The 25,424-nt window shown below is 43.5% G+C and overlaps 1 protein-coding gene across 1 annotated transcript; it reads right to left on the bottom strand.

Annotated features, from left to right (window-relative positions):
• Positions 1-5,138: 5,138 nt before the first annotated feature.
• LOC146860189 (syntenin-1-like) lies at positions 5,139-8,813 on the bottom strand. Its single transcript, XM_085646321.1, has 2 exons — positions 8,314-8,813; positions 5,139-5,757 (listed from the first exon to the last, which is right to left on the bottom strand). The coding sequence occupies exons 1-2, from the start codon at positions 8,784-8,786 to the stop codon at positions 5,340-5,342; spliced, it is 891 nt and encodes a 296-aa protein (XP_085502447.1). The 5' UTR covers positions 8,787-8,813; the 3' UTR covers positions 5,139-5,339.
• Between the last annotated feature and the right edge of the window lie 16,611 nt (positions 8,814-25,424).

Genomic DNA, 25,424 nt, shown 5'->3' on the forward strand with positions numbered 1-25,424 from the left:
ATCCGCTCCAGGGGTTGTGACTGAGTCCTGGTGTGACGCGTTGAGTCCTAGTCCTGCGTGCTGCAGGGCCAGATGAGGGGATTCATAATTGGTTGCGATGGATGAGGAGGCAGAACACTGCGGCACGCTCAGCTAAGCTAGGTCACTGGCGAATTGTTTGCCTTAGGGCCGAAGTGGGCGCATATAGAGCAGGACCAGAAAGACTAGGCCAGGCAGCATGACAAAAGGTCTTTTCGGCACTGGCAGAATGGTGCAGGCTGCAGAGTAGTGCCATTAGGTAACATAGATCTCTCATAGATGATATCTATATATCTATTATCTATTGATATCTATTAGGGACATAGATTGAACCATGGTGATAAATTGGTTGTGGGTTTGTGCCCAACAGGAGGAAGGGAATTGCATTCTGTTCCATCAGGCTACGTGTATCGTCGATGGCACCAGCAGCTGTAAAACTTCGATTTTCACCCGTGACTGGGGCTGGCAATGTCAGCTATCTTTGCAGCCAGACACCGAATAGGCAAAAGACATACTTGCGATGGTGCAACGGGCACTCAGCAGGAGAGTCAGCTGAGTCTTCATACCCTGGTTTTGTCTGTGATAAAACGTAAGGTTGTGGCTACATTCGAACAGGCACTCTAGGGCAGCTGGGGCGGGAGTGTGCCAGTGCCAGGAGAGTGCGGGTTGCCTGGTTAGGGCGGCCTGTTGGGAGGGAGCACTAATACGGATAGCCGCAAGAGCGCGTTTGCAGTCATTAAGGGCTAAATTGATACTCTTATGGCAGGGTGCCGGTTGCTTCAGTTATGCGCGTGTCCCTTGGCAGTGTCAGGGACATTCAGAAGGCAATGTTGGTGGCTAGCCTGTTGTCCTGCTTTTCAGAGGTGTTTTAGCTCAGGCATGGCCAAGCGTGGGTTAGAGGCCGGGGTCTGCCCTGGGATTCGTGTTAACAGGCAGGTCAAGCAGCAGAACGTAGAGGGGCTTGGGTCTAACCTCGGGGTCAAGGGCGGAGCCTGGTAAGCTCACTTAGTAGCCCGTCCGTCAATTCGACGAAACAGGTACCATTGATGTGAGTAACGGCAACGGGCACCTTCTCCCGCCCTCCAGCACTGGCTGGCAGCTATGCAGGTTGTGGAAGTGGCCTTCCAACAGGGGCGACCTGGTCCATATGATTGGGAGAGACTCCTGGGAAACATATTTGGGCTACAAAATAGCAGGAGAACTATTGGCTTTCCCAGTATTCAACATAGAGAGGTATTTATGCTTTGGTTCCCCCCCGGGGCACGCTGCCTTGTCTGCTCCCTGGTATGCTAGCAGAAGTTTGGGAGGGCATGGCTTCACATAGGGTGGTGACTGTCGGAAGGTGATGGCACACTCCGACTAGTGCTAGGCTCAGATAACCAAGGAAAGAGGAGGTAGAGCGGGCTTGTCATCTATTAACTTCACTCGCATTGACACCTCCTGACAGCTTTGTCAACTCTTCCCTCCACCCGCGGGCACTTCCTGGCATGAGTGGCCTGTCAGGTATTGTTCTTCAGCCATGCAAAGGTAACATTAGACCAACGTCTGTTTTGGTTTCGGGTCACTTCAGTCAAAATCCACGGGGAGTTTTGATAGTATGGGGGTACTTGCCTGAGGGGGCATGCCGGCTCCGGGCCTGCATGGGCTAAGACTGGCTGTCGGTTGCAAATTATTGCCATTGTGTACGGGTTTCAGAACAGGATCCATAATTTAGCCCACTAAAGCTAGCTCGCATGGGCAGGGCGCCTATAACAGCAAAGGGAGGAAGGGGGGGCTCTGGCAGCGACGGGAGCCTCCCCAGAGCTGTGGCGGATTTACAGGGCGATCTGGAGGCAGAAGGGTACAGTAAGGGTACCTCTGTGACAGTCGGTACAGTAAGGGTACCCCTGTCCGGCACAGTAAGGTTGCCCGAGCCAAGGTCCGGGAGCCGAAGGAGGTTCTGGGAAGACCGCGACGGCGCCCCGTTAGTCCTTTAGGCGGTTGGGGGGCCTGACCAACCGGGGGTGTGCCATAACACGCTCCGCCCCCCGTGACCCATAACAAATGTGTCAGTGTAATCCTTGGGTGAAGTCTGTGCATGCGTGTTGAGTGGAGCAGATGGCGGTGCGGTCACTATGCTCTTTCCGCTTCCAGCAGCCCCTCTGAAAGGAGGGATGACGACCCGCGGGCCATGGTGCTCTGACAAGAAGGGTCTCATCAGCTGTCTCTGTCACAAGTGGGTTTTGTTGCATTCCATGCGACACAGAGGTCAAATAAAACAGGTTTTATTCTGACAGACTCCCACTATGTCATAGTAAATGCTAGCATTAACTTAACATACTGCTGCCAACGGGCCTATATGTTATGCCTCAAAAAGGGCTAATGAGATGTGATCACGTGCTGAAGGTTGGCTGAAGACCATTAGACCAGTAATGTGCCCGCTGTGGGGCGCTTCTCGGGCAAAGAGGCCAAAAAACGCGCTATACCATCAGCCCTGCAATGATTGGGTTACAGAGATCCTATTGCCCTGATAATCATGATAAACTAATATTGCCGCAGTGACCTTTGCAGACCGAAACAATACCAACATGGGGCGCATTAAAGGCAGCACCTTGATCACCAGGACACCCCCTATAGACAGAACCTATGTCGCAACGATGGCCTTTAAAGACCAAAATAGTATAAGGCTCCCATACTATGAGAGATCGAGTTTGTGTTATGTAAATACTGTGGGGAAACAATAGACATGTGTAGCAGCCGCATGATGCTTCTAATGGCATTGTGACATCAAAAATGTCCCATTTAGGGTGTCATAAGTCCATTAGAAGCATCATGAGGCTACTACACATGTCTATTGTATTTCCCCCTGTATTTACATAGCACTAATTCAATCTCTCACAGTATGGAAGCATGTAACATGATCGCTAGTTACATTTATGTAACTAGTGCTCATGTTAAGCACTCCCATACTGTGAGAGATCGAGTTTGTGCTTTGTAAATAGTGGGGAAAGACATATCCAATGCTTGCGCCACCATTTTCGAGGGACACTAGCCGCCACATGCACACAACTTTGTATTATATTGCAAAGACATGTGTGTGCTGTCTATAATAGGATTTGAACTAGCAGCATGCTCTTCCATTACAAAATGATATGCCTAGACAAATTCTGAAGCATTCCACACATTGAATGCCTGCCGTGTAGTGCAAAACACATGCAGTGCGTGGAATGTTTAGAGAAATTAAAACATTTCTCCTTGTTAGGTCTGCTTCAAGGAGGAGTTTTTTTTTCATGCAAAGCCCGGTCCAGCTATCTTTGTGGGTCGAGTTTTGCGATTGGTCCACTTAGCACCTCGGTAATACCCCTTGACGATAAATGTAGCAAAGAGCGCAAACCAGCTATTTGTTCTGAGAAAAGCACGCGTTTGGGAAAGTAAATACTTTAGAAGACTTTGGGGCATATTTACAAGCCCCTGTCGCCACCACAGCGTAACTTTTTGTGACGCACCGGTGGAATAGTGGCATTCCCGATATTTACAAGGCTTAACGCCACCTGGTATAAACGCCCCTTTACTACCGTTCCCTGCAGCAAAGGGGCATGCAATGGGTGTTGCCGTGGTGTTCCACCGCAACACCCATTGCTTTTTGACGCTCCCCCAAATTTACAAGGCTGGGGCAGCGCCAAAAACTAACACCAGGGAATACCTGGTCTTTGCATGGTGAAAGGAGGAGAAATTATTAATCTGTCCTCGTTTTGTGCTCTTTCTATGTGTGCAGCACACAAAGAAAGAGAATATTGCTGTGTATGATTGCTTATGTGCAGGAAGGTATTGATTCCTGCACATAAACAATCCCCCCTGCAGTGCAGGCACAGTTGCAATATGGTGGCAGGGTGCCTGCATTGGCGCTAGAAAGCATTTTCTGCGCCAGTGCTAGGAGAAACACAGGGGGCGGCGTATTCTTGTAAATACAGCGCATCCCTGTGTTTTAAAAATGTCAGAGCGCAGCGTTGTCAAATGTGGCATAGCACCGTGCTCCAACATTTCTTTGTAAATATGCCCCTTTGTGTCACTTTGCATGACTTTGTGCCAGAGAAGTCTCTGTAAATCTGAGCTATAACATTATATATATATACCCATCATTTAATAAGAGCAAAATGAGCCATAGGTTGCTCTCGTTCTAAATGTTGTGAAATATAACGTTTAGTGTTCAGCAAAGTCACGTGACAGGTTTTATGTTCCCTTTCTTCCGTCCTCTACATGAAATGTATGTATTGTAGGTTTTTATAGAAACATTCACATTACACTGTATTAGGCTACAGTTTAACACTTGATTGGCTCAAGATTTGGAATGATAAAGAGGTTGTTATGCAAAATATGATAAAATGGCATTATATTACGACAACAAAATTCTCCTTAAATGATAAAACTTCACTGAAATATGAAAACCATGATAATACTGACTATACAATAATTATGTTGTTCAAGTTTTCAACTTGTGATTCAAAAACTGCTGAATGTCATTTGGATAGCATATAATTAAGGTGCTTTTTTATTCTAATTTAAATTTTAAAATGTCAGCTCAGTGGGTGTGGCAAGAACATCCACACTACTACCTATTGCAATAACAAAAACATTATTTCATAGTTTGGAATGAATGGTTTCTCTGAGAACGAGACTAGGCCATGAAACAGAGACAGTTTGTGAGTGTCCTATTCCACCAGATGCACATTTCATCCCAATAATATACAGTGTGCAAGTCACAATGATTCAGTTTTAGAACTAAGTCAAGTCAAGAACTCTTAACATTTTCAAAACAATCTCATGTGCCAAATACGAAGCACAAACATTTGAAAAATAACAATGTACCAATATCTTCAACCATTAGTTATATGAGTGAATATCACAAGTCTGCTCTTGCAGAGTATAGCCAAAAACAGTTAAAACGGTATCTTCCAAGTTCCAGTTTTTATGGCTTGAAATGACTTCTTTTTGAGTGTTGGAACAGTTGAAAATCATAGAAACGTTTGAATTTTTTTCCAGCATCTTAAATGTTAACAATGGAATCATTTTCATACCATCAGGTAAATGAATGAACAATGTATGTGCAACCCATTACAATGATTTGCAGTTAAATCAGTAGAAAAACCCATGCTGTAGACTATTAGCTGCAAAACAGTGCTGTATGGCTAAGAATGAGTAACACTGATCGGTTAATTGCATTCAACTGTAATAATTCCACCATTCTATACATTGCAAATACCATCATGCAACTTTTAATGTTTCAATGAACAAGTTGTATCCATGAGCAAAATGCCAAGAGACATGGAAAAAAGGCTCCAGATTTAAACTTCGGGAATACCATGATCCATCAAATTCTTCATAATGCTGGAAGCCATTCTCTTTATCATATGTTCATAAACGAAGGAAGGCATTATTGTAATGGTCACCACATTCCCAGCTGTTGCCAAAATGTATGCTGTTTGAGAGTCCTTTAAGCCAATTACATTCTGTCCATTAACTTCACAGATGTTGTGCTCAGTTAGAAGACCGTTTCTAGCAGCAGAGCTGTCTTTGACTATTGAGGTTATCTTTCCATTTTTGAAAATAAATCCAACGTGTCCTGTGCTGTCTTTCTGCATGGTGATGGTTCGCTCAAAAGGCCTATCACGTACCACCATGGATATTTTATCTCCGGCAGCCTGTGCAAGTATTTTGTGAGACTTGTCTGAACTCCATCCAGCACAGTTTTCACCATTTATTCGCAAAGGTAAATAGACATAATATCGAAAAAAAAATATCGAGTGGACAGAATATCGAGTTTTAAATATAGAATGGACAGAATATCGAATTGCCAAAATATAGTGGTGAAGAATATCGAAAAACAGGTAAGAAATATCGATTGCAATAATATAGAAGTAAGTAATATCGACAGTCATAATATAGTTGTTAAAAATATCGACTTTTTTATAGTGTTTTAAGTGTTAGTATATGTGTTAAAAGTATGTATTAATATTGTAATGTATGTTAGTATATTTTTAAAGTATTGAATTTTATGTTATTTTATTTTTGTGTAATTTAATTCCGTAGCGGGTTGTGGGTTTATAGGGGAGTAGGGTGGGAAGTAATTTAATTATAGTACATTAAATAATAATTTATAGGAATTATTAATTATTTTTAATTTAATTTTGCGTTTTACTTCTGTAGCGGGTTGTGGGATTATAGGGGAATTGGGTGGGAAGTAATTTAATTGTTATTAGTTAATTATTAATTGGTATTGAAAATTAATTGGTTGTTGATTAATTATTAATTGGTAAATAATTTGTATTAATTGGTAATTAATTTGTATTAATTGTTTAATTGATAATTATGTTAATTGTATTCATTTAATATTTGTAGCGGGTAGTGTGTTTATAGGGGAATATGGTGGGAAGTAATATAATTGTAAATAATTAATTATTTAATTGATGTGTGTATATTGTTAATTAACATAACTTTAATTTAATTTAGCGTTTTACTTCTGTAGCGGGTTGTGGGTTTATAGGGGAATAGGGTGGGAAGTAATTTAATTGTTATTAGTTAATTATTAATTGGTATTGAAAATTAATTGGTTGTTGATTAATTATTAATTGGTAAATAATTTGTATTAATTGGTAATTAATTTGTATTAATTGTTTAATTGATAATTATGTTAATTGTATTCATTTAATATTTGTAGCGGGTAGTGTGTTTATAGGGGAATATGGTGGGAAGTAATATAATTGTAAAAAATGTATTATTTAAATAATTTGTGTATATCGTTAATCAATATATTATTAATTAAAGATTAATTGGTATTATTAGCATTTATTAATGTTTGTTATTGAAAAACAATTGGTTGTTAAATAATTATTAATAGGTAATTAATTAAACAAAAATATATTGGTATTTATAAATAATCAATTATTAAATATTGTGTGATTGGTAATTAATTGTAATACTTGTTTTGGTATTAATAATTAATTACTTTTTAACAAAATATTAATTTATTATTTTCCCTACTTTTGCACTTACTTGAGTGGGAATAGTAATTTTTACCCCTACGCTATCCAATGCTTTCCCTATTATTGCACTCTCTGGAGTGGGAATAGTAATTTTTACCCTACCGCTATCCAACGCTTTCCCTACTGTTGCACTCTCTGGAGTGGGAATAGTAATTTTTTCCCTACCGCTATCCAACGCTTTCCCTACTGTTGCACTCTCTGGAGTGGGAATAGTAATTTTTATCCCTACGCTATCCAATGCTTTCCCTACTGTTGCACTCTCTGGAGTGGGAATAGTAATTTTTACCCGTACGCTATCCAACGCTTTCCCTACTGTTGCACTCACTGGAGTGGAAATAGTAAATTTTACCCTCCCGCTATCCAACGCTTTCCCTACTGTTGCACTCTCTGGAGTGGGAATAGTAATTTTTATCCCTACGCTATCCAACGCTTTCCCTACTGTTGCACTCTTTGGAGTGGGAATAGTAATTTTTACCCCTACGCCATTAGACGTTTTCTCTACTGTTGTAATCACTGGAGTGGGAATAGTAAATTTTTACCCTACCGCTATCCAACGCTTTCCCTACTGTTGCACTCATTGGAGTAGGAATAGTACATTTGACACTCCCACTATCCAACGCTTTCCCTACTGTTGCACTCTCTGGAGTGGGAATAGTAATTTTTATCCTTACGCTATCCAATGCTTTCCCTACTGTTGCACTCTCTGGAGTGGGAATAGTAATTTTTACCCCTACGCTATCCAACGCTTTCCCTACTGTTGCACTCACTGGAGTGGGAATAGTAAATTTTACCCTCCTGCTATCCAACGCTTTCCCTACTGTTGCACTCTCTGGAGTGGGAATAGTAATTTTTACCCTCCCGCTATCCAACGCTTTCCCTACTATTGCACTTACTGGAGTGGTAATAGTAAATTTTACCCGCCCGCTATCCTACGCAGAAAATATTGAATATTTTTAATAAATATTACGTTAATATATATGTATTAATTATTTTTTTACTTACATTCATTATTTATTCATTTTAATGTTATTTAAGTATTTTTAAGTATGTGTCAGTTAATTATATGTATTATTTCATTAATTTTACATTACTTTTAAAACATTTAAAAAATTCGATATTTTGACTAACTATATTATTTACAACGATATTTTGGATTCTATATTTTTGTACTTTCCTGTTTGGAGATAGGGAGTCGATATTTTGGTATTCTATATTTTGGCATCGATATTTTTGTAAGTCTATATTTTTGTAGTCGATATTATGTCAGTGATCCATTTGCAAAACCTGATCACCAAACTTCATACCGACTAAAGATGCTGGGGAATTAGCTTGCACCAACTGAACAAAAATTCCATTATCAACAGATTTAAGTCGAAGACCAATTTTGCCATCTTGATCCTTGCATAGGATTACTTCACGGACACCTTGCTTGATTTCTGCTCCGCGAATCCCAACATAATTTGCCGTTATCGGAGCTACCATGTAATTCATTGAGGAAGGTCTTGTTGCAAGTTGTTGCCCCTGCGACGGCACCATAGCCAGATTTCTATGTATTTCTTCTTCATTCAGACTCAATCCCATGTACTGAGCAAGCTCAGGGTATAATTTGGGATACAATCCTCCATCGTGAGAAATTGGCGCGGAGGCTTCAGACAGAATTGCTGGGTTGGCAGGATTGGCAGAAAATGCAGTTTGGGCCTGAATTACTTTGTCGACCTTAAGGTCTTCCAGCGAAGGATACAAGGACATGGTCTAAAGGGGCACCTGGCTTAGAGTTAGCTGTGACATCAGCAGTTACAATAAATATGTGCTACTTACTTCATACCTTTATGATATTTTGGGGATTGCAATTAGACATACCATTAGCTTTTGTACTTTTTCATAACTGATGAGCCAATCTCCGAACTAAACACAAAAAGGAATTCTTAAATGGGCTTTACGAAAATATATGCCTTTTTGTTTGTGTTAGTTGGTGTGTGTTAGGTTGCATCAGGTTTGGGTACAAAGAGTGAAAAAATCGAACTTCCTCAGAAGATTGCAGACTTGTTGCACGTTCTCAGCTGCCTTAGATCAAGGAGGAGATGCAATTAGCCAATCCACAAGGTAGGGACAGACTTGAATTCCTCTAGAATGAACAACACTTCCAGGCGGGCCAAGAGCTTTGTAAAACTCGTGGCGCCAATGAAAGGCTAAAAGGCACAACCTGAAACTGCTAATGCTCCATCCCCACGCCAAGGAGTCCCCTCGGTGGACACATTGAAGGATGGATAGTAATGTTCCCATTTTGAAGGGTTTGTAGGGAATATTCAAGTTCACCTCCGTTAGGTTCAACACTGGGCGGTAGTCTCCTGCAAACTTTTGTACTAACAATAGAATAGAATGGAGATGTATCCTTGGCTCCTTTCCAGTGGGGGTACTGATTTCTCTAAAAGCAGCTGGACTCGTGCCAGTAATGCAGCTTGCGTCATCAGGTTCCATGGCAGAGGAGTTTTGTTCACAGTCTGAGCTGCCCGGGATGAAAACTGTATTCGGTATCTTAACGAGACCGTCTCAATGGCCCAAGCATCTGAGACCGAAAGCCATTGGTGACGAAAGAAGCCAAGATGACTTATCACTGGTAGGAATGGATAGTCACTTCTTTGGAGGAGGAGGGCTTGAGACAACTGAAGACTGGGATCAGGATCTGTCTGCCCCAAGGGCACCTGGCCATGAGGCGTGCCTCGAAAGGGCCGGTTTGCCTTAACTTGGGAAGGAGCAAAACCTCTTCAAAAACATAATCCTCTTCTTCTTGAAGGATTGTGACGGATGTGAACAACTTTCTGTTTTCAAAATTTAAATGCGAGCACTTCCTGACTCTAATTTGCTTCTATAGAAACAAAATCACGTGGCTCCCAAGATTTCAAGGGAGACACCATATTGGGGTCAAGAAGTGTCTCAGCCGAAAACGGAGACTGATTCTTCATGCGCAGGTTCTGATCTGGCAAAAAGTCACTCTGCGCTCCCAAAGACAACACGCATGATCATCAGCTGCTGTGCAGGGCAGGAGGATCAAGATATACTTAGAGACTGCTAAAGCTAGTCTCAGGAGAAAATTACAAATAAGCAAATAAATTGAAGAAGCATTCACTTGACTTTTCCAGGTAAGGTGATCCTGCAGCGTAAAAAAAAAGAAACAGGTTTCCTCATTGTGTGTTTTCCCCTTTATGTATGTTGGGTCATAAGGAGCCATCTTGGGGGACATGTTTTGACTTAGCCAGGTCATTGGTTTCTGCGGAGCAGGAGAACTGCTCATGGTGTAAGGAATGGGACTGGAAGACGGACGAGGAGGTAATAGGTTTTCTTTTCTTGCATAAAATTCACTAATAACAGATCCAGAACAATGTTGTTTTTGTTGCTCAGTGGTATAATAAGACAATAGCGTGATTTTTTTGTGGCCACCGTTGTCGGCTTCACTTTTACAAATATTATGTTTTTCTAGTAACTCATCTTGCAATATTTCAGCCCTCTAATTCATACAGTGTTTGCAATGTCTCTAAATCATCTTTACAATTGTAACCTGTTTCAGCTGCAGTATTTGTTGAGTTTATATCCTTGTTTTTGTTGCAAATAGATAGATAGACAGACAGACAGACAGACAGACGGACGGACGGGTTTTTGGGTGGGTGTGGGTGGGTAGATGGTGATGTGTGAATGAAAGAAATAAGCTTGTGTATCTGGATGCATCACAATAAATCAATACAGTGCAAGTGAACCCATTTGGTGCAAGCAAACGAATGCAGTCAGGGAATGAACACAGTGTCAGCGAATAAGCTTGGTGCTAGCGAATAAATAAAATCCATTTAAACAGGAGCAATGCATGGAATGGTAGGACTAGGAGTGCACACCGTTTCAATGAATTCAGCAATGTAAGCGAATGTAAGGGAAAATACATAGGAACTTTTTTCCAAACCTCTTGCGCCACCAGTACATCACTTTTTCCCATGTTCAAAGTGACAAACCGGCGGCGCACGGGACTTGTAAACAAGCCTCGTAATATCAACTGGATATCGCAGTGCCAAGTAAAGGGAATCCAATGTAAGTTCATGAACTCAATATTAGTGAATGATGCTAGTGAATAAGTGCAACGCAGAGGAATAAAAGTAAGACAATTGACTAATGCATTGAATGAAAACAGCAGAAAAAAGTAAATGTAGCAGAAAAGAATGAATGTGATGCAAGTGAAAGAACACAGTGCAAGTGAAAGTATGGACTGTACTGTGCAAGGGAATCAAAGTAGTGAAAGTAAATGAATGTAATGAAATTAAATGAAAGCGACACTGCTGCATGAACAAAGTGCTAGTGATTGAACAGCTGGTAAGGGAATGAATGCACAAATTGATGTACAGCAGGTGATTAAAATCAGTGCCAGAGATTGAGGGGCAGATTTACAAGAAACTAACGCAGTGCGGTGCGGCAAGTCATGCTGCGTTGTGCTGCATTTGTTCCGAAGCACAGCGATTCAACATATTTACAACAATATGTCACATCTCTGTGCTTCCCCCTGCACTGGCGCACAAACTGCTGCCATGCGCTGGCTTAGGCACACTTGCATAACGGTGCAAGGATGCCTGCGTCGTGGGGAGATTGTTTTTGTCAAGGAAGGGGTATCTTCCTGAACGAAAACAATAATTTGAGGTGATTTCCTCTTCCAATGCATGCTGCAGAATGCAGAACGCATTGAAAGAGGAAAAATTGAGGGAAATGAAAAGATTTCTTCTCATTGCACCTCGCTACGCCACCACTAGGGTGGCGTAGCATTCTGACGCATTGATTCCTTGTAAATCTGGAAATGCATCAGTGGACTTGGGTGTTGCGTGAAAAGGGGCGATATTTACAAGCACAAGTAAAGTCACACAGGGTGGCTTTACCTTTGCTTGTAAATATCACTCAGCACGTTGGACCGCCGGTGCGCCGCGCAACGTGATGCTGCGTCGGTGCAAGGGGCTTGTAAATCTGTTCATGAGTACAGTGCACAGGGGCATAATGCATGACGCACCTGCGGCGCGATGAGAGAGCAGATTGTACTCTGCAGGGAGGGTGAGTGTAGTAGGGGCTCAATTCAGCCTCAAACCTATGGAGATGTGTGGGGTGTGGGAGTTTTAGGGGCACCTCACCACATTCTGCAGTGAGCCCTGTGATTTCGCATTACGCATTAATGGCGCACCTGGGTGGATGTCACTAAAAAGAACGAATACAGTGTTGGTGAAAAGAAATGAATGCAGTGCAAGTGGATAAACACTGTACAAAAGAGGAAACACTCAGACCCAGCAAAAGAAAGGGATGTACCAGCCCAGGCGGCAGGAACTGGGTGAACAAATGGCCTTCTTTGCAGCAGTATCACATCCGCTGGCAGCCGTCTGATGCTATCTCATTAAAGCCTTTAAGTTCCTCTTTTACAGCATCAATCGCCTTGAACTGCTCGGAGTTATGGTAAACCTAAGGCGACCACACAGGCGTAAAATAAAATACACACAAGCATCAGGCTATAGGGAGAGGATTCAAAATGTTTAGTTTTAATATCGCTAAAGAGCTAATTAGTGGTAATTATGTTTTAAATGCAGTATCATAACATCCCATGCCGGGAAAAGGCAAAACAGCACAATTTCGCAGTCCGCCAGCTGGCAGACTACAGATGTATATATTTCTTTATAAACGAGTTATGGCTTTTGTGCATTTATGATACATTTTCGCCCATCCTTGGAGTGTAATGAGTTAATTTTAGAGAGGAGTTGCATTTTATTATACAAAAGAGGAGGTGGGGAATTTATTTTAGTTGTTGTTACTTCACCAAGGAGGATGAAAAAACGGAAAGTAAATGGCACGGGCTTTAGCGACTGCAGAGCTGTAAAGTCTGTTGAAAGAGGTTAGCGACAACCGAGCAGAGGGGCATATCAACAACAACCGGCGATAATTATCGCTCAGCGCTCTTAGCGTGAGGATAATTATCGCCGGCTAGCGTGAATTTTTATCGCTGAGATAGCGTGCTATTAGCAACGCTTATCTCAATAGCGATAAAAATCTACACGCTAACAGGCTAACGTGAGATTATCGCTGGAAACCCAGCGATAATCACACGTTACCTTGTTGATAGGGACAGGCAAACTTAGCCATGATATCCTCCTTCCATAGGATATCATGGCTAAGTCTGAAAATTAGCAGACGTAAAAAAGCAGCGTTAACCGCGGGTAGCGCTGCTTTTTTTGTCTCTAACAGGGTTAGCGACATTCTTGATAATAGGAGAAATGTCGCTTAGCGTCATTTCTCCTATTATTTTACTCTGGAACGCCCCCTTTGCATCTCATTAGAGATGCAAGGGGAAGCGTAGAGTAAAAGGGTGCTAACATGCAAATTTGCGTGTTAGCACTCTGTTGTTGATAGGGTGCTAGTTTTATCTCTGCTTTTATGGCTTTTAAAGCCAAAAAAGCAGAGATAAAGCCCTTGTTGATATGCCCCATTGTGCGGACGGGCGGGGCAAGAAGGATCGAGGGTAATCCCCCCACTTCAAATCTTCCCACTTAAGCACTTCACCACATCATATTACATTTTCAGATTTCTAAAGTATGTTTTCGCTGATAAATACTACAATTGAGGTCGCTCTCATTTCCTCACCTCCATCAGTGAATGAAGGCAGCAATCAGACTTCAGAGGCAAGGGTGAGATCCGATGAAGGCCCCCAATGTGGCCCAATCAGCTTCTTCCTCACCTGATGACTTGTTGAGTAATGTCTTACTCAGGCCGTCCAGTGGGAAGCATTGGTCACGGATCTAGTTGCAGTAAAGTTTTGTTGCCTGAATTGAAAGTTGCCAATTCTTATTGCGCACAGATGGGCTAAGGGCCTGTGTCCTGCAGGGTCCTACGAGCAGGGTGACTGGGATTGAAGGAGGTCTTGGATAAACCAATACAGCTTCAGCTCCATAAAGCTGCAAGTTCCACAGGTCCACAGGAGGATGATACAAGCATTGGAAAGCAATAGTTGTGACATTGAAAAGCTGGTGCAAAGGTTTATTTCTTTCATTATTTTTTAGTGAACCATGTACAAAAAAAAAAAAAAAAAAAGGAGCCATCGCATGTACCTTTTATAGAAGAGTCCGGGTGCTTCCTTGCAAGCAGGTGGTCTTAGAACAGGTGTAAAAGCCCTTTTTGTAAGTTTTGTCTCACTATTGCCTCACAGCAGCGAATTAAAGTGAAAGCTATTGTCGAGGAAGACAAATATGTCATTCACCATATTGCTAGGGATAGTGCACAGTGAAAAATATATCTTTCTCCTCACATAAAAAGGAACCTGGGTGTAGCAATGCTTGGTTTTGGACACCCCACCTCCCTTCCCATTCGACTTATGCCTCCCCATCCCTACTAGTCAGGCACTTTGGCATATTCTCCAATCCCTCTGAATTATTTCACTCCCCCTAAATGTGATGCTGGACCTCTAGTCCCTGTAATTAACCCACACCTATCCTCCCATCCTGTTTTTCTGCCTCGTTTTCTCTCTCCCCAACACCACATTCTCTTTCAGTCACCATTGCTCCCTGCCCCCCGGACAGTACCAAGCACTCTTATCCACCCTCCTGTTATTGGTCCCATTTGACCCACACCAGGGTGACCAAGAGGCTTCCCCTTCCCCCTGACCCTCACCTGGGGGTGCCGATCAGAAAGTGCATGAGGGAGAGGAGAGAATAAACAGACCCGCCGGAGGAGCAGCATGAATCAGGAAGAAGGGAAAGTAAACAAAGTATGCGTGTCTGTGTGTGTTTGTATGTGTATTTGCATATCTGTGTGTGTGTGTGTGTGAGTTCATGACCCTTATTTACAAGAATTGACGCATCGCTGCCGCAACGCAGCGATGCGTCAAAATGTAATGCGCCGCCGTGCGTCAACTCAAAACAGTTTGGCGGACCGTGCTGTAAGGCGGGAGCCTGCGCCATAAAAAATAATTTAGGTGCCGCAAAATAGACTCATGTCAAGTTGATGTGAATGTCGGAAAAGTGACGAAGGCAGACTTGCGTCACGTAACTCAAGTACGAACACCCCGCTACAGTTTCAACAGCATCAAGTGGGACAAACATTGCAAAAAGCAACGCATTTCACCCAAAAGCCATTTGGGGCCCATACCGGATTCTTCAATGGAGCAGAAAGCGCAATGCAGTACTCATGAGACCCAACCAAACAACCCCAATACCAGTCCAGAATCCCACGCAGACAGCCAGGGAAAGAGGAAGTCAGAATTCAGTGATGAGGAAAACGAGATACTGGTCACAGAGGTCACCAGTCATCAACATCAGCTGTTTGTGAGCACCAAGTTGCCACCATGGAAGAAAGTGGCAATATGGCAGTCCATTGTGTAGAAAATAAATGGTGTTGTTCAAACTAAGAGGACAGTTACCGACTGCAAGAAGCGCTGGCACGATTATAAGTGCAGAACAAAGGCAAAATTTGCATCAAATCTCAAAGCAGCATTACAAGAGGAAGAACAGCAGACCAGGCGGTGTTTGATGCCCTGGAGGAGTGGGTGGCATCTGTCATCTCAGTAGAGTTGGTGACTGGAGTCTCGAGAAAGGACAGAGCAGCCCATGAGAACCAACAAGAGTCATTGGGTAAGTCACAACAAGTGGCAATATGTGCGTTATAGGTCATGTTGTTGATTGCAGCTAGCTTTGTACCTGTGCCCCAGTGCGCTGTGTGCAGGTTAATGTCTTGGGTTTTGGGTCTTGTTTCGTGTAACCCCACATCAAGAAACTGACACAGGCCAATCACACATTGCACAGGCCAATAATCTCCATCATGTCCTTACCTGCCATGTCTAAAGTTTTCCACCAGTCTACGTCCCACTTGGCCAACTGCCTCCATTTGTGGAATGTACAACATGATTAACCTGATCGAGAAGCATCCGAATACAATGGCCTGCATTTAAAAGGAAGTGATGCAGAGCAGCACCGCAAAGCATTTGGCTGTGCCACGCTGCGTTACTTCCAATGCAAAGTCGATGCGTCATATTCGCAACAATATGATGTATTCCTGTGCTCGGCCCCTGCAGTTCACTGACAGAATATCTGTTTCTGATTTTGGGATCTTTACTACCGCAATGTTACTTTCACTTTTATGTCTATCATGACGGCACTAGCATAAAATGGTAAACAAGGAAGTGTTAACCAACTTGACAAAAACCGTTTCCTGCTGGAATGCGTTGTTGGTGACAAATAAAGTTTTCGATTGTGGATTGGTGTGCCGCCTCTTTCCACACCTGTCGATTGAATTTTGCATATATATATATATATATATCTTCCACAAAAATGCCCCTGCATTTAGGAACGCACTCCTCCAGCCAGTGATTTTTCCAAACCTTTATTTTCAAAAGGAGCAGGAACTGCTACTCCGATAATTGCTGTCCTCCTGCCTAACGCGTTTCAGAGCATCGTGCTCTTTCATCAGAGGCATTTGACAAACACACATTGTACAGGCTCCCACAGTTCCCTGCGTGCTTCTGCATTTTATAGGCCTCCGGTGTGCCTTTCTTGTTAGATGTCATTATGATGCACACTGGAACTTATGGTTTAACTGACGCCATTTTCTACCCTCCAGTGGGCTGTGTGTAGTTCAATATGTAAAAAGGACCAATAGCTGCCCCCCAGTGGGCCTCAGAGTGGCATTCCCTGTTCCAAAAATACAAACTGGCTGCGCCGTCATGACATCCCCAATTGATTCAGGAAAGACGATCCCATTTGAATTTGGAAGGGCGGTGCGTCTTCCTCACGGCTGGACCTGCCGTGTTTAAATCTTCCACAAAAATGCCCCTGCATTTAGGAACGCACTCATCCAGCCAGTGATTTTTCCAAACCTTTATTTTCAAAAGGAGCAGGAACTCCTGTCCTCCTGCCTTACGCGTTTCAGAACATCGTGCTCTTTCATCAGAGGCATTTGACAAACACACATTGTACAGGCTCCCACAGTTCCCAGCGTGCAGCTATTGGTCCTTTTTACAGTTTGAACTACACACAGCTCACTGGAGGGTAGAAAATGGCGTCAGTTAAACCACAAGTTCCAGTGTGCATCATAATGACATCTAACAAGAAAGGCACACCGGAGGCCTATAAAATGCAGAAGCACGCAGGGAACTGTGGGAGCCTGTACAATGTGTGTTTGTCAAATGCCTCTGATGAAAGAGCACGATGCTCTGAAACGCGTTAGGCAGGAGGACAGCAATTATCGGAGTAGCAGTTCCTGCTCCTTTTGAAAATAAAGGTTTGGAAAAATCACTGGCTGGAGGAGTGCGTTCCTAAATGCAGGGGCATTTTTGTGGAATATATATATATATATGTATATATGTATATTTGTAATTCCTTCGCGTTCCGTGTACAGTACTTTTGCATGGCGAAAGTCACGGCACCACAACGGAGGTAATTATTTTGAAGATAATTCATTACCACACCATAGTGCAAAACGAGCAAGACAGGACGGTCTACGCGTTTCGGCTTCCAATAGCCTTCTACTGGACTATAGAGTCCTTTGCGTCTAGACTGTATTTTTAAAGTGCTCAGTGCTTAACCCCTTATTACTGTTTACTAATTTTTAACAACTAGACTGCTGATCCTCTCGAGCAGACATGGACTAATTTGTCGGCCATTTTAACATTGTTTGTAAAGTACATTCAATTACAAAAAGTGCAAGTGCAGGATTAGACTTCACATATAGACAATTAAAACACAGAGTTGACCGTCAAATTTCATGCTGGAAAATCAATATTCAAAAAGGTACTTATTTTCCATCATTGTTCTGTTGCACATCCCAAGGCCTATTCAGTGCACCTGATTCAACATTTTTGATCATACGAGTCTGGACTAGATATCATTTAACTATAGTATGCATTTCATCCAATTGTACATTGGTCAATGGTTCCATGAAACTACTCTATGTGACCTAATCAGTGTAAAGTACAAGTTAAGTTCATGACCAATTAAGACTTCATTGATGTAGCCTTATGTTTGAAAGCATTTTGTATGCGTCCATCAGTTCTTTATGGGTATAATCCCTATTGCTGTCACTTGAAAAGGGCGAATTGGGGGGCAGGGGATGGAAGTGTACACAATTAATTTAATAGAGAACTATTGTATATCTATATTCTGCTCATACTCTCAAGGTTTCAAGTTCCAGCAGGTGAATCGACTCTGGTTAAAAATGTGATCTATAAAGAACATATGAGTGACAATTATGTGAGGGAATAAAGGTACGTGTGATGACGACAATCTGATGAAGATAGAAAAATGTTAGAAAAATATGTACAAAGGAGTTGAAGAGGGATCAACCCGGTAATTGACCTTTCATGAGATTTTACTATTTACAAATGAACGTGTAGTTCTGCATCCACATTATGTCCATGTGGATGTTTGGAGCTGATCGCAAGGATGAGTCGGGATTCTGTTCTACGTAATTTCAAGGTTCTGTCTCCGCCTCTTTCTGTTGATTTTACAATTTTTATCCCTGAGTATTTAAGTTGTTTGCAGTCACTTGAATGAAATTCATGGAAGCTTTTTGCCATGGGATAGCTAAAATCCTTGTTCTTGATCGTACGTAGATGTTGTAAGATTCTTAGTTTTAGTTTGTTTATTATACTTCCTACGTAGTGTTTTTTGCAAGGACATGTTAATCTGTAGACCACATACTTTGATTCACATGTGATGTGGTCTACGAAGCTTTCTGTTCTCCCATTCTGAAGTTGGAAGGTCGTTAGGTTTTGGCCATGCTCACAAGCTCGACATTTAGAGCACTGCCAGAACCGTGGAGTGTTAAGCCATGAGGATGTTTTTGGTTCTTTTAGTTCTAAATGACTTTGCGTCAAGATTTCCACCAAGGAAGCTGTTTTCCTGTAGGTGATACTGGGGTATGGTGTCAATGTTTTTCTTAGAGTTTCATCCAGCATTAGAATCTCCCAGTTCCTACCAATGATCCGTTTGATTTCTCCACTTTGGTTGTTGAAGTCTATGATGAGTCGAGATGTTGTTTCCTCTTGGTCATTTTCCTCATGAATTTTTCTTGATGGTGTCAAAAGGTTAGCTCTTGTTTTCAATTTTACTCTGGATCTTGCAGTGTCAACGACTCCCAATGGGTAGCCCCTCTCTGTGAAGCGGCGGCTCATTTAATTGATCTCGGAGATCAAGTCAGACACTTCTGAGCAGTTCGTCTTTGCTCATAGCATCTCACCATAGGGTAGGCTCCATTTCAGGTTTTGCGGATGCCCACTATTCGCATGCAGAATATTGCTGCATGAGGTGGGTTTTCTATGCATTTTGGTGCATACCCTATGTTCTCTGATGAAGACTTGCACGTCTAAGAAGATGATATTTGAATCGCTGATTGTCGACGTGAAGGTTAGGTTGTATTCATTCTCGTTAAGTGAGTTGAAGTTCTGTAGATCGACACGATCTCCTTCCCATATAACAAAGAGGTCGTCGATGAATCAGGACCAAATTTTTATATTTGAGTGTTTTTGTTTTTTCAGAACCTCAGTTTCCCATACTGCCATCAACAGGTTGGCATAAGTGGGTGCAAATGATGTCCCCATTGCAGTTCCCTGTCTCTGCCTGAAGAGGTCGCCTTTGAAGAGGAAGATGTTATGATGTAAACAATAGGTCAGCATCTCTATCAGCATTTCTGAATTTTCCGAGTGACTTATTGATCTAGTTTGTAGGAACTGTCTCACAGCTGCTATTCCATCAGTGTGGCGAATTGATGTATATAATGATGAGACATCTATTGTAGCCATTATGAGACCATCTTTCCATTACATTTTTTAAATTCTATTGAGGAAGTCCATGGAATCCCTCAAGTATGAGGGTAGAGATGTAACATACTTCATTAAAAATATATCAATAAATCTGGATGTTGATTCCAATAGAGATCCAATAGAACTTACTATTGGTCGTCCCGGTGGGTTGTTGATTGATTTGTGAACTTTCGGTAGAAAGTAGATCATTGCAATTATGGGGGGATCTGTCTTCAAGTACATGTATCCCTCAAAATCAATTAAGCCGCTCTCTTTTCATCCTAGTAACATCAGGTGGTATTCTTTGGTCCAGAGCTCTAGTGGGTTCTCCACAAGTTTTTCATAGTGGTCTATCATTACCCAACTGTCTACTTGCTTCAGCTATATAATCACTCATGTTCTGAACCACAATGTTTCCACCTTTGTGAGAGGTTTTGATGATGATTTTGAGGTCTTCTTTTAGTTCTTTAAGGGCTTTGCACTCTCCTGCCATTAAATTCCATGATTCTTAGTTCTTCTTCTTCTTTTTTGTGGAGTTATTCATTGATATTTTGTTGATTTCTTCCACCATGCTATCTTGAAATAAGTTGATTTTATTCCCCGGCGGGAGTTGTAGGCAAAATGTAGATTGTTTCTTTAATCCACTATCGCCCCCTCTATTTGTGTTAATCCCCATCCTGTGACAAAGTTCCTTGTCTGATTCCAAGGACTGTTCATGTCCCCCAGTTGCAAGTTCTTCCCCTTCGTCCAAGGATGTCAATGCTCTCAATGTTGGTAGATCTTTCTGATTTATGGGTGATATTTCCTGATTGTCAGTTGTTGGATAGTTTGGTCTCTGTGTCTTTTCTGCAAAGTACTTTTTAAGTCTGACTTTTCAGCAAAATTTGTAGCGGTCAATACGTACATTAGGTATGCAGATATCTTTGTTGGGTAGAAGGTTAATCCTTTGTTGAGCAGTTGAATTTGGGTATCGCTTAGTATTTTGTTGGAGATGATAATTACTACGTTGTTTTTGGAGAGGTTTTTTTTCAATTATACTTTTTCATTCCTCTTCCTTTCTTTGTTATGGTTTCGTCTTCTGCTCCTTCTTGTTGTGTTTTTGTTTGTCCTCTTCCCCATGTTGTCCCTCTCCCTCTTTGTTACGTTGCCATCTGCGCCAAGCGCATTTCCCCATAAAAATCCAGGTGTGTTGTACTTGACTCTTCGTCTGCAGAGCTTGGGTCAGAGCCGTACACTGTTTCTGATGTTTCGTATCCCGCACATTTATCCATCACTGCCCTGTTCCTATACATGTCATACTTTCTAGCGATTTAGCTTTTTCCCACCATTTATTTACTTCTAGGATGCAGTTTTGTTGTAATTCCCTTATCACACATGCAAATGTTCTCTTTTTTCTTTCTCCAGGTGTCTCCCTTGTGTTAGCACTAGTTGAAGGTGCAACATCCTCATTGAGTAATTCACTCGCTCTTTGCATTCTATTCCTGCTTCTGTCAGCCATGTTTAGTCTCGAGGTTCAGTTAATTCTTACTTTTGTTCTACTTTGCAATGGTGTGTTTCACTTGTCTGTTAGATGACTTTAGGTTTGAGTCTGGACTATTTAATCCCCTTCCTCTGTTTTTCTTGCTATTGTGTATTCCGTAGCAAGATTCAAAGTTATGCTTACGGGGGTATTTAATACATTTTTGGTCTAGGGTTCGTGTTCATTTTCACTCTACTTTCTCCCCTTTGCAGTTCCCGGAATGCAAGTATTGATGCGGGAGGTTGGTAGGACTATCCGGGCATCATTAAGCACTCCTATTGTCAATCCCTCCCCCGGCACAGCTCAGAATGCAGCGGCTTTCTCGGTGCAGTGTTCGGCGTGTGCTGGCTTCCCTAACTCGGCCTCCACCGCGTCTCAGGCTGCAAACTACAACGCTTACCTCCGCCCTTTTACTCTCCGCAGGAACTTCGCTGGCTGCCGCGTTATTTCTCCGGTTTCTGCTAATGCGGTATCAACGTTTTTTTAAGCAGAGGCGTCGGCTGGATTCTCGGAAATTCTCCCAATTTCCGGCTGCAATATTACCACGCCGCTTCGCCTCATTCCTCGAGTGCTCGTGGTGTACAGTGCAGCCACTGCACCACATATATCTGGAATTCCTTCACGTTCTGTGTACAGTTCTTTTGCATGGTGAAAGGCACGGCACCACAACAGAGGTAATTCTTTTTTTTTCTTTTTTTTTAATAAATCTTTTTATTAAACATACATCGGTTCCAATAAACAATACAGAGGTATCAGTCAAGTTATACAGTGTAGAGATGCACGGGGGGAAAATTGTCATACCATTGCATTACATATGAGGGGAGTGCTACAGGGTGAGAAGGTTATCTTGTTCAGCACAATGGGGCGGCACACAAATCTCTCCAAGGTATGTATTCCAAGGACTCCATATACCTGACCACTTTTGGGGCATCCCCTGGCCGAGTTCACCATTTTCTCTCTATACATACACCAGTCAAGGTCTTTTTCCCAGGCTTCTATTGTGGGTGAGTGAGTTGCGCCCCACAATTGTGCAGTGTTCAGGTCCGTGGGTTTGCATATGTTCAGGAGGCACCTACGCACCTCTGGGTGGAGACAGACGTGCAACACCGCATTAATTGTGTCATGGACCTTGCTCCAGAAGGAACTAATATATTTGCACTCCCAGATGTGCATGAATGTCCTCATATGGCCGCAATGCCGCTTGCATTCTCCACTATCGGACCTCCCCATATGTATCAAACGGGGCCCGGTGATATATATTCTATGGAGGATTTTAAGCTGCACTAACCTAATGGCAACCACTCTAGGGGAGGACACTGCCTCTTGCCAGTTCTCGTCATCTATTTCAACTCCATCTCACCTCCATTTCTCCCGCAATGATTGGAGGGGATCCGTCATGTTATTGATTAGTTTCTTGTAAGTTAAGGAGATATTTTTTCGGGTACGTGGTCATCTAAAACTCTGTCCTCTAAGGGTGAGGCTTTGGGAAGAGGAGTCCCCGTGGGAAGAAGAGACTACAGTGAGTGTAAGATCTGTGCATAACAGAAATATTCAGTGCCTGCCAGCTTGTATTCTGTTTGTAGTGTGAGGAAGGAATTGACCCTCCCTCTCCCCAAATATCTTTAATGTGTGAAATGCCAATAAGGTCCCACCTATCGAACCCTTTTGATTTCCATAGGTTGCTCAGCTTCTCAGAATCCCAAGGTGGGGTGGCCAATGTCAATCTCTGTCCCCATCCAAGAGAATTAGTGGCGTCATGGTAAATGCGAACGGCATGGTTGGTGGGGCCCGTCAAGGTGTTTCTTTTCGTTCGTGAATATAATGCCCTGTTATTGTTGCCTCCGGGGAGGAGCCATCTATCCATGGCATAACCGGGGTCGTCAATACGACCGTACTTGCCATGGTTGATGGCTGCTAGATGTGCAGGCCAGTAATATTTTTTTATGTCTGGGAGGCTGATGCCCCTGTCGTACCAATTTAGTCTCAACTTATTCAGAGCAATGAAAGGTATGCCATCCCACAGCAAGTCCCTCTGGAGACCTTCAACTTCTTTAAAATAATGCGTCGGTACAGGGTCTAGGGTGTACTGCAATGCGTAGAGAAACCTAGGCAAGGACATCATTTTGAACAAGGCAGCTCTACCCAAGAGTGAAAGGGGAAGTGATTTCCAGCTGGCAATGTCTTTTTTAAGCTTACGCAGGGGTGGAAGAAGGTTATGAGCGTAGCGGATTGAGGGATCAAGAGAAATTAAAATCCCCAAATATTTAAAGATGGTAGTGTTAATCCATATTGGACAGTCTCTCGGGGGTATGGGTGGATCCCTCCAAAGAGCAAATAATAGGGACTTACTCCAGTCGACCGTAAAGCCAGAGAATCTTCCGAAGACTGCTAGGATATAAAATACTACTATGAGGGACTCCTTGGGGGAAGCTAAATAAAGCAATATGTCATCAGCATAGAGCGAGATGCGGTCTTCTAAGTCTGGGGACCATCGCAGTCCTCGTATCATAGGATCCCGTCGGATCCAGGCTGCCAGTGGTTCCAGGGCTAGGACGAAGAGAAGAGGTGAAAGTGGGCAACCTTGATGGGTACCCCGACTAAGGTGCCGATTCTGATCCTGGAAAAACCGGGTACGAACCGTCGGTCGGAGCGTTTTCTCCGTCCGACTCGTACCCGGGAAAAAAACATTACAAACATGGAATTACGATTCGCACGGAAACACCATTTCCGTACGAGTCGCACAAAACACCGACCGACGAAAATATACATACAAATGTGATCCGGGGAAAGCGCCGACGTGACGTCGGGACGCTTTCTGGCAGCGTTTCACGAACCAGGAAGTACGAACCGCACCGACGTCACCCCGCACGATAAAATTCTCCGCCTGCCAAAAACTGCCGGGAAATCAGGACGACGCGCGCAAGGAGCACCTGTACGCGACGGACAGCCATGGACCCGAACCTACGTGTCATCCCAGCCCTCATAGCAGTCCACCTGCTCTACAGGAACCGACGCAGATGCCGCAGAAGGTCAGAACAACACCCAGGGGCAAAGGGGGGGGGCAGGGGCAGGACACAAAACACCCACCCAAGTCACAAATCATACATGCCCTGGACATACCTGACCTTCAGGGCCTGGTCACTTCGAGGGGGTGGGGGCGTGTCCAGCAACGGAAGTGGATGTACACGCGAACCGGCAACACAACAAGTCCGGTACGTACCGTACCCACGCCTTAAGAGCGTGGGTACGAGTCGTACCACGCCCACCCCTACATCACCCCAATAATGGCGGTATGGCCCGTACCCATGTTCCAAAGGCCTGGGTACAGGCCGCACCCCCACCCGTGTATGTACGGCGCGTACCAACACCCCAACAGTGCATGTACGGACCGTACCCCCACCCGTGTATGTAGGGACCGTACCCACACCCGTGTACGTATGGAGCGTACCCCCACCCCAACAGTGTATGACCGGACCGTACCCCCACCCGTGTAAGCATGGAGCATACCCAGACCCGCATATGTTCGGAGCGTACCCCCACCCGTGTATGTACGGACCGTACCCCCACCCGTGTATGCATGGAGCGTACCCACACCCGCGTATGTTCGGAGCGTACCCACACCCGTGTATGGATGGACTGTACCCCCACCTGTGTATGCATGGAGCATACCCCCACCCCAACAGTGTATGTACGGACCGTACCCCCACCCGTGTATGCATGGAGCGTACCCAGACCCGCGTATGTTCGGAGCGTACCCCCACCCGTGTATGTACGGACCGTACCCCCACCCGTGTATGCATGGAGCGTACCCACACCCGCGTACGTATGGAGTGTACCCCCACCACAACAGTGTATGTACGGACTGTACCCCCACCCGTGTATGCATAGAGCGTACACCCACCCGCGTATGTTCGGAGCGTACCCCCACCCGTATATGTACGGACCGTACCCCCACACGTGTATGCATGGAGCGTACCCACACCTGCGTATGTTCGGAGCGTACCCCCACCTGTGTATGTACAGACCCTACCCCCACCCGTGTATGCATGGAGCGTACCCACACCCGCGTATGTTC

This window comes from Triturus cristatus, chromosome 3_1, assembly GCF_964204655.1.
Source record: "Triturus cristatus chromosome 3_1, aTriCri1.1, whole genome shotgun sequence".
Lineage (NCBI taxonomy): Eukaryota > Metazoa > Chordata > Amphibia > Caudata > Salamandridae > Triturus > Triturus cristatus.